Source organism: Cebus imitator, unplaced genomic scaffold (genome assembly GCF_001604975.1).
Source record: "Cebus imitator isolate Cc_AM_T3 unplaced genomic scaffold, Cebus_imitator-1.0 Scaffold98, whole genome shotgun sequence".
NCBI lineage: Eukaryota > Metazoa > Chordata > Mammalia > Primates > Cebidae > Cebus > Cebus imitator.
Genome location: NW_016107413.1, coordinates 3,802,968 through 3,815,908, shown reverse-complemented (window position 1 = coordinate 3,815,908; position 12,941 = coordinate 3,802,968). Strand labels below are relative to the sequence as shown.

Sequence of the window (12,941 nt, the reverse complement as noted above, 5' to 3'; positions counted from 1 at the left end):
TTTTACAAGGGTTTGAAAAAATTGCTATCATAAGTGATTGGAAGGTAATTAAGTAAATTAGTAGTAGGTTAATATTTTTAGAAAATATTTTTAAGAAATGGTATTTGATTATATACTTTAACTAAAAAAATTAACAGTAGTTCCTAAAGATGTTTCTTTGGGGTTTCTGCTTTTACATATAGATTTAGCAGATTTCATTTACCAATAAAATTTTGAGATGTAAATAGATTGCTTGAAAATAATATTTTAGCACTTTATACATTTCTGTTAATTAATGTTTATTCCTTTCTTCCTTTTTTTAAAATCCATTAGGTGACATGATCTGATTAATGTTTATAGAATTTGCTTTTTATATGAAAGAAGATACTATTTCATAAATACTCCAAATGTTCAAAAATTTTAATTACTAGATTCCAAATTGATGAGATTTATAGTATCATAATTTTTAGTTTGTTTACATATTCCATACTGCTATATTACATTTTCTTTCTTTTTTTTTTTTTTTTTTTTGAGACAGGGTTTCCCTCAAGTCACCTAGACTGGAGTGCAATGGTGCAATCTCAGCTAACTGAAACCTCTGCCTCCCAGGCTCAAGAGATTTTCCTGCCTTACCCTCCCAAGTAGCTGGGACTATAGGCATCTGCCACCACACCCAGCTAATTTTTGTATTTTTTGTAGAGAGGCGGTTTCACCATGTTGCCCAGGCTGGTCTCAAATTCCTGGGCTCAAGCAGTCCAATCACCTCAGTCTCCCAAAGAGGGATTACAGGCATGAGCCACCACACCTGGTCAGTGTATTACATTTTCTTTTTTTTTTTCTTTTTTCTTTTTTTTAGATGGAGTCTAACTCTGTCACCCAGGCTGGAGTGCAGTATTGTGATCTTGCTCACTGCAACCTCTGCCTCCAGCTTCAAACAATTCTCGTGCCTCAGCCTCCCAAGTAGCTGGGACTACAAGTGTGTGCCACCACACCCAGCTAATTTTTGTATTTTTTAAGTAGAGACAGGGTTCACCATGTTGGCCAAGCTAGTCTCAAACTCCTGACATCAAGTGATCTGCCCACCTCTGCCTCCCAAACTGCTGGTATTACAGGCATGAGCCACCATGCCCCACCTGCATTTTCTAAGCCTTTTAAGATTCTTATGGTTTCATCTAAACGGTTAACATTTTTTTTAACATTTATTTTAGGTTCATAATAAACATGCTGGTTTATTATATGGGTAAACTCATGTCATAGAGGTTTGTTGAACAGATTATTTTGTCACCCAGGTACTAAGCCTAGTACCCAATAGTTATTTTTTCTGATCCTCTCCCTCCTCCCACTTTCCACTCTGAAGCCGCATATCTGTTGTTCCCTTCTTTGTGCCCATGAATTCTCATCATTTAGATCCCACTTATAAGTGAGAACATGTGATATTTGGTTTTTCTGTTCCTGTGTTAGTTTGCTAAGGATAATGGCCTCCAGCTCCATCCATGTTCCTGCAAAAGACATGATCTCATTCTTTTATGGCTGTATAATATTCCATAGTGTATATAGACTACATTTTCTTTATCCAGTCTGTCATGATGGACATTTAGGTTGATTCCATGTCTTTGCACTGCAGTGAACGTTCATGTGCCTGTGTCTTTATTGTGATTTCAATTTGCATTTTTCTAATAACTAAAACATTGCTAAAGTTGTTTATCAGCTAAAGGAGCGTTTGGGCTGAGACTATAGTATTTTCTAGATATAGAATCATGTCGTCTGCAAACAGAGATAGTTTGACTTCCTCTGTCAAGAATGATTTATATTATATATTACTCTGAGTATACTCCCAGCAATGGATTGCTGGGTCAAATGATAGTTCTGTTTTTAGCTCTTTGAGGAAATGACACACTGCTTTCCACAAGGGTTGAACTAATTTGCACTCCCAGCAACAGTGTATAAGCATCCCGTTTTCTCCACAAACTTGCCAACATCTGTTATTTTTTGACTTTTTAATAACAGCCGTTCTGACTGGTGTGAGATGCTGTTTCATTGTGATTTCTATTTGCATTTTTCTAATAATCAGTAATACTGAGCTTTTTTCATATGCTTGCTGGCTACATGTATGGCTTCTTTTGAAAAGTGTCATTCATGTCCTTTGCCAACTTTTTAATGAAGCTGTTTGAGTTTTTTTTTTTTCTTATAAATTTGTTTAAGTTCTTTATAGATGCTGGATATTAGACCTTTATCAGATGCATAGTTTGCAAAATTTTTCTCCCATTCTGTAGGCTGTGTAGGTTGTCTTTTCATTCTGTTGATAGTTTTGTTTGCTGTGCAGAAGCTCAAGTTTAATTAGATCCCATTTGTCAATTTTTGCTTTTGTCGAGATTTCTTTTGGCATCTTTGTCATGAAATCTTTCCCATTCCTAAGTCCAGGTAGGTGTTGCCTAGATTGCCTTCCAGGGTTATTACAGTTTGGGTTTTACGTTTAAGTCTTTAATCCATCTTGAGTTGATTTTTGTATATGGTATAAGGAAAAGATTCAGTTTCAGTTTTCTGCATGTGACTAGCCACTTATCCCAGCACCATTTATTAAATGTGTAGTTCTTTCCTCACTGCTTATTTCTGTTAGATTTGTTGAAGATCAAATAGTTGTAGGTGTGTAGCCTTATTTCTGGGCTCTCTATTCTGTTCAATTTGACTGTGTCTGTTCTTGTACCAGTACTATGCTGTTTTGGTTACTATGGTCTGATGGTATAGTTTGAAGTTAGGTGACGCGATGCCTCTAGCTTTGCTCTTTTTGTTTAGGATGTCCTTGGCTATTGGGGCTCTTTCTGGTTCCATGTGAATTTTAAAATAGTTTTCTCTATTTATGTCAATATTGTTATTAATAGCTTTATAGGAATAGTATTAAATCTGTAAATTGCTTTGGGCAGTATAACCATTTTAATTATATTGATTCTTCCTATCCATGAGCATGGGATGTTTTTCCATTTGTTTGTGTCATCTCTGATTTCTTTAAGCAGTGTTTTGTAATTCTTAATGTAGAGATCTTTCAGCTGCCTGGTTAGCTGTATTCCTAGGTATTTTATTCTTTTTGCAGCAATTGTGAATGGGATTATTTCTGATTTTGCTGTTGGCTTGGCTGTCGTTGGTGTATAGGAATGCTAGTGACTTTTATACATTGATTTCGTATCCTGAAACTTTGCTAAAGTTGTTTATCAGCTAAAGGAGCTTTTGGGGTGAGACCATGGAGTTTTCTAGATATAGAACCACGTTGTCTACAAACAGGGATAGTTTGACTTCCTCTCTTCCTATTTGGATGCCCGTTTTTTCTTTCTGTTGCCTGTTTGCTCTGGCCAGGATTTCCAGTACTATGTGGTAAAAGAGCTCATGCTTCTCTTGTGACAGTTTGGAGGAAAGCTGGAAGTATTTCCTTTGTATTCAGTATGATGTTGGCTGTGGGTTTGTCATAGATGGCTCTCATTATTTTTAGATATGTTCCTTTAAGTATTGTTTATTTTTCAATGAAAATACTTCCCCTTCTGATGACTTCTATCTTCAATTCATTTTTATTATTTCTGAATTTTGAACTATAGCATCATAAAATGGTTTTTATATTTATAGCATAATATATAGAAACCAAAAGTAAAGAAGGTTACATCATTGTTAAACAGACATTACTCAGCTTCTGGATTTCAAAATGTTTTAAGTTACTTACATAGAAGTTTTACTTTTAAAAAGTAATTTTGTTAAATTTTAATATTTTACATAAACAATATAAATGAAAGCTTTAAGTTTTCCCACAGAGTAGGGAAGTAATAGCTGCTTAATTATTATTTCAAAAGTGTAACCATGCTATAATGTTATTATATTATATTATATTATATTATATTTACTGCTATAATATTATTATACATTTTATGTTATCTAGACCAAAATCTCAAAATTAAGTATTTGTTTACTTTGGTTTTTATCTGTCCCTTTTCTATTTTCATGCTATCCAATGATTAGATACAAAGAAACCTCTATTTACTAGCTTTCAAGAAGAGCAAAAAATCATCCCACTGCCTGCTAACTGCCCATCTGTTGCAGTTATGGATGTTTCTGAGAATATTAGAGCAAAAATTTATGCTATATTGGGCAAACTGGGTAAGAAGTTGCTCTACAGATTCACAAGATCCTATCTGTTTTGCTAAGTAGACACAATTATTTTGCTTTGGAGTCAGTTTTTCAAATATAATGAGCAAAAGTCTCTTTGTACAGAGAAATGCATTTTCTATTATTACTCCACTTCCCAAACTGCACCCCTCACCAATTAAATCAGAATCTCTGTGTGTGGGATCCAGGCAATAGTATTTTTTAAAGCTTCCTAGGCAATTCCATTGTGCAGATAGGATTAAGGACAGTTAGTTTAGATGATTAAGCTTAAAATACTAACATTCTGAGTCACTTGAGGTTTTTTTTTTTTTAAGTCTTTGCTTTCTGTTAAGGAAAAAGTTATCAAACAATCTGCAGCTTCTAAAGTAAGATATTATTGTCTGACCCCAACACAGAACGAAATGATTCCTATTCTAATGACTATATATATGAGCTGGCAGAAATTTGTTATAGAAGGAAGCCTACTCACAAACTACTCACAAAATTAACTTTTGTATAAATCAAGATGAAATCAAAAGTAATTTTGCATTTGTTTAAAGATAGATAGATAGATATTTCTTAGAATCACTTGCTTTGCTAAAGTAATTCTGTCTTTGTAAACTTTAGATTTTGAAAATTTACCTGGTCTATCTGCTGAAGATTTTGTCACTCTCTGTATTATACATAGATATCTTGATTTTAAAGTAAGTATCTTTTTAATAACCTGGTTATTAAAATCTAGATAGCAAAAAATTAACTGGAAAATAAAAGATCTATTCATGATTGTAAGCAGTTGTCTACATACTGTATAGTTTTTATTTTTTATTTTGTAACTGATACTGTTGAAGAAATATATCATACACCCATCCCATGATTGGGTGTTTTCGTGGGATAAGATTTTATCTAACTTAGTTTATGAGAGAACTGATACAAAACTGATAAGAAACTATTCAGAAGCCTAACAGATGTTTTTGTTTTTTGTTTTTATTTTGTTTTGTTTTGTTTTTGCGACAGAGTTTTTGCTCTTGTCGCCCGGGCTGGAGTGCAATGGCACAATCTTGGCTCACTGCAACCTCTGCCTTAAGGGATTCTCCTGCCTCAGCTTCCCGAGTACCTAAGATTACAAGTGACTGCCACCATGCCCAGCTAATTTTTGTATTCTCACGCCTATAATCCCAGCACCTTGTTGGGAGGCCAAAGCAGGTAGACCACTGAAGGGCAAGGGTTCAAGACCAGCCTGTCCAATATGGTGAAACCCCATCTCTACTAAAACTACAAAATTTTAAATGTACAGTTTTTTTCTCTTTGGAGAGCATTAGGAGTTGGAATTAAATAACTTATTACTTACTAAAATAAATTATTAATACTTATTAAAGTATTATTTTATCATTGCTTTATATTATGACCCAATCTTGATTAAAAGATAGTATGTTGCTTACTTAGCTAGTCATATTTTCGTCAGCAAATAAATGCTTTTGAAATTTCAGGAAAGTTTTTGTAAGTTAACGTTCTCCTTCTACTAATATTAGTACTGTGCATTTGAATGTTGTAAATGAGTAAACCTTTATTTTCTTTCTTTCTTTCTTTCTTTTTTTTTTTTTTTGAGGCAGAGTCTTGTTCTTTCACCTAGGCTAAAGTGCAGTTGCGTGATCACAGCTCACTGCAGCCTCAACTTCCCAGGCTCAAGTGATCCTCCAGCCTCAACCTCTCAAGTAGCTGGGACTACAAGTGTGTACCACCGTACCCAGCCTCCTTTTTTGTTGTTTTTTCGTTTTATTTTGTAGAGACAAGGTCTCACTGTGTTACTCAGGCTAGCCTCAAACTCCTAAGCTCAAGTGAATCTACCTACTTCATTCATCCAAAGATGAATTTTATCCTTATCATAGATATATAATTTTTTTCTTTAATTTTATGGGTCCAGAATGCTTCTGCTGTACAACTCTGCTATCTTTTTTCTCTAATTATAAATATACTCAAGAACATTAATTTCTAGACAACCTGGAATATGAGATGGAGCCACTGGCATAATGGAACCATGGAGTTAAAAGCTTGAGATTCCATTATAATTTGCCTTAGCTAGATTGAAGGCCAAAGCCCCATTTCTCAGGGTAGCTGGGTTCTAGGGTCCTAGTAACCTCCATGTTCATTCTTCTACAAGTTCATCTTGACCTAGCCTTCAATACAGGGCTTTAGGGAGGAAAGTAGCAGTAGTTCAAAAAGATGAGAATAAATGAGCAGTTCCTGCAGCTGTGAAATCAAGGTAACTATAAACTAGAGGGCAGTGATGATGGCAGTGACCTAGGCCTAGGAGATCCTTATCCATGAATAACATACCATTGAAAAACATTTGATAAATTCCTGCTGAGTACTCAAATGTAGCTGGTGTCCTAAATCATGCCCAATGCACTTGATTTATTCCCAAAAAGTAATTTATGAAAAGTTTAGGTGTTAACAGGAGTGACTAACCACATAAAAAATTGTATAATTGTACAGTTGTATCATTTATTTTTGGTTAACTTAACTTCATTAAACTCTGTTGTAACAGATTGGAGAAATATGGAATGAAATATATGAAGAAATAAAATTAGAAAAATTAAGACCAGTCACTACAGATAAAAAAGCTTTGGAAGCTATTACAACAGCATCAGAAAATATTGGAAAGATGGTTGCTTCTCTGCAAAGTGAGATAATTGAAAGCCAAGCACGCCAAGATGTGCAAAATGAACAAAAAGTATATGCAAAAGTAAGCTACGTAGGTAGTGAGGAGGGAGAATGAAGATAGGCTGGTTAACAGGTACAAAAATACAGCTAAAAAGAATAAGTTCTGTTGTTCAATAGCACAGTAGGGCAAATATAGTAACAATAATTTATTATATATTTCAAAATATTCAGAAGGCCTGGAATGTTCGTAACACAAAGGAATGATAAATGTTTGAGGGGATAGATATCCCAGTTACCCTGATTATTACACATTGTATGCACACATCAAAATATCACATGTATGCCATAAATATGTACAACTATTATGTATCAATAAAAAGTAAGCCATAGATACCATGAAGGCACAAGATACTAATTTCAATGTACAAACCCAGATGAAGTTATCCATAAGATATATTTGCTTACTTGTGAGTATTTCAGCCTTATTTTGTAGTTTTCTCTTAGAGTTATTTTCAGTGTCCCTGTGCAGTTTTAAAAGAAACTATGGAGTTTGAGATTTAGTTACTATATGCGATGCTGTTTTCTTGCATTATAATTTTATTTCTACAGTCTTAAATTTTTAAAAGGCAGAGAGACTTGCCATTATACTTGAGACTTGCCATTGTACTCCAACCTGGGTGACAGAGCAAGATTCTGTCTCAAAGAAAAAAAAGAAACTGAAACTTAATTATCTTTCTCATTTCAGATACAAGCCACACACAAGCAAAGAGAGCTGGCTAATAAATCATGGGAAAATTTCTTGGCTAGAACATCAAATGCTAAAACATTAAAGGTAGGATTTTTAATGTATTATAGTATCCACAACAAATAGCCAACTCTAACAGACAGACTTTTTCAGGTACAAATGTTCATTCATTTTTTTTCTAGTGACTTTTCCATACAATACCAACACTATTAGATGCTCATATGCAATTTAGAGTGGTAACTGAAACAGCATTTCACAGTTACAGAAGAAGCTGCTTTGAGTTTCATTTGGCTTATCAGGGAGAAGCAACGGTGATGTTCTTGGCCTACATAAAGAAAAGATGACAGCCGGGAATCAGCAGGAAAATGTGTTCTGCTTTCCATTCTGAACCTGCCTTATTCATTGACTTCTTTTCTGTGAGAGGCAAAGTAAAGGACAGAAAGAACAACTATCCTGTATTACTCTCTTCCCCAAGAGTTTTCCCTCTGTAATCAGCAAAAGAGGCATTATGTTAAAACTTAAATGAGAATTGGTATGAATATCCCTTTGTAAAAAAAAAAAAAAAAATGTGGTAAGCTACTTCAGCTGTAAGCTAGAAACTAATCTAAAACATTTATAGTCCTAATCGTTCACTTGAAATATGTGAGAAATACCTTGGATTTCCAGAAATTCATTACTTTTCCTCACCCTTTTCCATTAATATCTTGGAGACACTTTTTAAAAAAATCTCTCCTTCATTTCTGATACTTTGGATACACTTTACCTAATGCTCCAATTCTTCCTGTAGATATCAAATTGCTAAATGTTAAGTTACTCCACAAAGACAGTGGAGCCGTATTAAGATAGCAAAACCAATGTTAAGGACAAGCTCACTCAAGGTACCAAATTATTCTCCCTTTTCACTGAAAGTTCTTCCCAACTCTTCTTATAAAATGTCTTCATAACTGCCCGTATTTTTAGCACTAGTTAATGAAAATCAACCCTTTCCTGTAGATTGTTTGTTACTTCACATTTCAATTGTTTAGTGTCTCAAATAACTTGAAAATAATTTCAAATAGCTTTAATATAACTGCAGTGAATTATATAATTTATATTATTGTGAATGCTTACAACATTTAAGTGTACTTAATCAGTTGGTAATTTATGCAACATATTTTGCAACATGCATCACCTGATATAAATTCAACAGCTTATTAAATTGTGTGCTAAAAATTGAACCTGATTTCCTTAGGACCTGCTTGACTCCTTGATCATATATGACCAGTACTTTTGGAAATCTCTGGAACACTTTTAGGTGACTGGAGCCTTCTTCAGTGTGCAAATTATCTAACTTACTAATAACTGTCTTTTTAGTCTACATGAGTAAATGCAGATTTCAGAGCTATCTAATAAACAGCCAAAGCATAAGCCAGACACAATTAAATATATTTTCATTTTAAGTACCATCATTACTGATTTAATAGCAATTAATATTATTTTCTTTCTAATTTAAAAATTCTCAGAAAGCAAAAAGGTTTCAAGAAAAGGCTATTGAAGCCTCTAGATACCATGAACGACCACAAAATGCAATATTTCACCCAACAGATATTAAAGGCCTTAACACAACGGTAAGAGTCTTTTTCTCCATAACATTATCTTAATAGACATTAAATTTAGGGTGTTTGTACAACTGTGAAAATATACTGAAAACCATTGAATTTTACACTTTAAATGAGTGGATTATGTGGTATTTAATTTTATCTCAATAAAACTGTTCAAAAAAGAAAACATTTAAAATTAGAAGATAAAAATTTAATAAAAAAATAAACTTAGACCCTCAAAATATTATTTCTATGGGATATTTATCTCACATTTTTTCTTTTGTTGTTCAAATTTCACATCATTTTTTTGCTGTTCAAATTTCACATCACTAAGCCATATTTATCTCCAGGGTATATCCACTCTTGCCTAGTTCTGGTTTAGAGTAGGCTCAGCCCTCCAAGATTTCTAAGAAATTGTTATAAACACTAGTCAGCATATAACTGTCCTTATATCTGATAGAAAAGGCACAATGCTTCCTTTTCCTGGCAAGTAGACTCAAAGTGTTCCTGGCATCCTCTGCTAGACTTAATTTGCCCCCAGTTACAAAGCTGATAAGCAACAGAAGTAGAATTCAAACCCACTTTTCCTGGCTCTGATGCCCTTATCTATTATACCACAACTGTCTCCTAGTTACTCAAATGTATATTTTGTGCCTTTTCCAAAGTAAGTTGAAGGATGAATGAGTTTTTCTCTTACTGAAAATTGTGTAAATGGACTTTTAGATATTTACCTTTTGCCTTTTTAGGTGCCTTCTGGTGGGGTAGTAACATTGGAAAGCACTCCTGCCCGATTAGTAGGAGGACCTCTGGCTGATACGGATATTGCTCTTAAAAAACTGCCCATTCGAGGAGGAGCCTTGCAGAAGGTGAAAGCAGTTAAAATTGAGGATGTACCAAAAAAGAGTATTCCTACATAATATACTGTACAGACTTTTTGAAATAAAATCAGCTTATAATTTTTTTAGTTGATATCTTTATATATACATAAAACAATTGTTTTAGAATAAATATTTTAGTATAACTATTTTAGTAAAATACTATAAAAAATAAAGGACATTTAACTTATTTTTATGGAAAACATCAACATGTAATATCAGAAGAGTTGTCATCAGTTTATTTGGAAAGGCTACCAATTTTATTAAGTGAAGTTATAAAGCATAGTACAGCAGTTAGGACTCTGTTGGTTGCATGTGAAGTATTCTAACTCGTTTAAGCCAGAAAAAAAAATTTCTTACAGGCTCTGTATCTATCAAATCTAGAAGTAATTTAGACTACAGACATTGCTAAATCTAGGGGCTAAAACTATATGAGTAGGTTCTTTTCCTTCCCTAGCAGCTGTTGGCTTACATTCTCTTAAGTTCATGCCTGTGTATCAGTGGTTTCTGCAACGCCTATGGATCTCGGGACCCCTGATTGACCACATGCCTCCTCCTGAGCCATTCACCATAACGTGGACCAAGGCTGAGTACTGCCTATTCCTGGAGCCAGAAGCAGGCCAACCCCACCCAAAACATATGGATAGAGTGGGGAATCAGGGTACTATTATCAGAAGTAAGTATATATGAATATAGAGCAGCAAGAAAAACAATACCTCTGCAACAAGTATGTTGATCAAAATAAAATTATGTTTTCTTTGCTATAAAAGCAAATGTTTATCATGATCTAAATGGTAAAAAATAAAAAGAAAAATACAGCTTGTTTTACTCTTAATATATAAATATGCAAAGCAAACTCTAATGCTACTTCTCTTCTTTAATGGGGAAGAGAATTATGCAATGGGGGAAGTGTTTTCCCTCGTTTGGTGGTAGAGGTATCTTGTCAAAGAATAGGAGGTAAATGCCTTTGTGCTGGACATATAGGAAATCTGTGTCCCTGGATGCCGCCATGAAGTTTCCCTCTCCTGCCTTCATTCCCTTCATACCCCTCCTCCAGCCAGGAAGCCACAAAGTTGAGTTCGTGTCCAGGGATCAGAGAGACAAGGATATGTTTCTCAGACAGGAAAATAAACTGGAATTTAAGTCTGGATTCTGGGCCCATGGGGCACACTTAGCAGTGTACTGGTAAATGTGTAACAGCTGCCTCTCCAGGAGGGAAAAGCACTGATTTACGTCACATTCTCACCAGTTCACACAGTATAAATACTGCCGCTATTACCAATCTCAAGCTACCAACATGATGCCATTGAATACAGACTTGGGAAAACAAACATAGGTTCTACTTTCATTATTAGATAAGAGCAGTCTTATCACCTCATTGGACCCACATTTTCCTCCCTCTTCTTTCCTCCTCCTCCTCCTGCCCCTGCCTCCTCTTCTTCCTCCTCCTCCCCCACTCCTTCCTTCCTCCTCTCTCCCTACATTCCTCTAGGGATTTTCCATTATCCTGTCTGTGAAGACAGTAACATCTTCATTGAGAGTAGAGATTGCAGCTATTGTTATTGTTCTAATTAGAATGAGTTGCCAGTCCACCTTTGATTGGTGGCCTCTCACCCTGGCCCAGACACACATCCCCTTGTGCCCCATAGGAGTAGATAACATGTATCAGCTTATCAGTGAGCTTTGTTCTCTCCTGAATGCCTTTCTCTAGTCTACCACCCTCAACAAGATATTAGAAGGCATAATTTGTTTCTTTCCTTCACAGGAAACCCTAAGCATGGGCAGGAGCATACAACAATTGAGATGCCCATACAAAAAGCACCAGATACATCTTAGGTACACTTCAGAATACCCAGAATTGATGTGAAGTATCCATGGCTAACAACAATGAATCTTTGCTCCATTTTGTAGACTATAAGCTCTCTAAGAACAAGGTAGAGACCATATCTCATTAATTATTGTACTCAATATCTCAATAAATAAATTATTAGATAATGTGATTGTGGCCTCAGCTCCTGGCAGCCTTTCCCTTCAGCTCTCCAAATGCACCTCAATGTACTGAGTTCAAAGGGAAGATTCAGCCAGCAAAATACTATACAAGTAATGTTCAACATAGAAAACATGTTAGTTTAAATGTATTTACTTCATAACATGATAGATTTTCTCCAAAATGGTGAGGTATAAATACTACTACATGAATATAACCAAGGTGTGGAAATAGTATTACCTGCCTGAGTATCATTTTTCTATGTAGTACAGCTAAATATCTCAGATTGATTAGGATTGACTCTAATCTAGATAATTTGTGATGCCTGTGGACCTTTCCCCTTCCATGTAGATTTTACTTTTCTTCAGGAAGAAGAAAGGTAAAACAGGGCAGATTATTATCTATCAGCGATTTAATAGACAAGTAAATGTAAGTTGATGGAGAGCAGTAATGTTGCTTAATACAGACACTTGCACTTGGTAGACAGATTCACCCAAGTTTGCATATTATAACTCCAGCCACCACACAGTGAGTGAGTGAGTGAATCTTTCTCACAATGTCACTAAGTCTCTGTCTCTCATCACATCCTGTACTCTCACACCACACCTGAGCCCTAGGGGATGTGATGTCTATCCTATCCTGCCTCGCTGAGAGGAGGATGGTATATTTTCTTACATTAGTCAGGTGAGACAAAATTTCAAGCTTTCAAACTGAAACTTACTATTCAACTGAATGAAAAGAAAGTCAAAAGAATAAAAGTGATGAAATTCAGTGAGCACAGATAAAAGTCACTTCAACAATCTCAGTAATGAGATTTTTACCACATGGGGGAGCTCATTCCAGCATGGTTAAACGAATTGTCAGACGGGGCTTACTTACATTGGGTGAAAAAAAATCAGTGAATAATTAAGTGAATAATGTTCATCCATCTGGCATCCTTAGTTCACCTTAGGGAACATAAAGTATATTTTACACACAACTATGTTATC

The 12,941-nt window shown here is 35.0% G+C and overlaps 1 protein-coding gene across 6 annotated transcripts in view; it reads left to right on the top strand.

Annotated features, from left to right (window-relative positions):
• CFAP69 (cilia and flagella associated protein 69) overlaps positions 1–10,821 on the top strand; it is a 64,888-nt gene extending 54,067 nt beyond the window's left edge. For 5 of the 6 annotated variants that reach the window (XM_037741323.1, XM_037741324.1, XM_017536451.2 and 2 more), the window contains 6 exons: positions 3,979–4,116; positions 4,732–4,808; positions 6,650–6,847; positions 7,511–7,597; positions 9,013–9,117; positions 9,837–10,751. In XM_037741323.1, the coding sequence (XP_037597251.1) occupies positions 3,979–4,116; positions 4,732–4,808; positions 6,650–6,847; positions 7,511–7,597; positions 9,013–9,117; positions 9,837–10,007 (776 nt within the window). In that variant the 3' untranslated portion in view covers positions 10,008–10,751. Of the gene's footprint in view, positions 1–3,978; positions 4,117–4,731; positions 4,809–6,649; positions 6,848–7,510; positions 7,598–9,012; positions 9,118–9,836 lie in introns of all 6 variants that reach the window. The other variant, XM_017536446.2, reaches the window with a different exon arrangement.
• Positions 10,822–12,941: the final 2,120 nt, after the last annotated feature.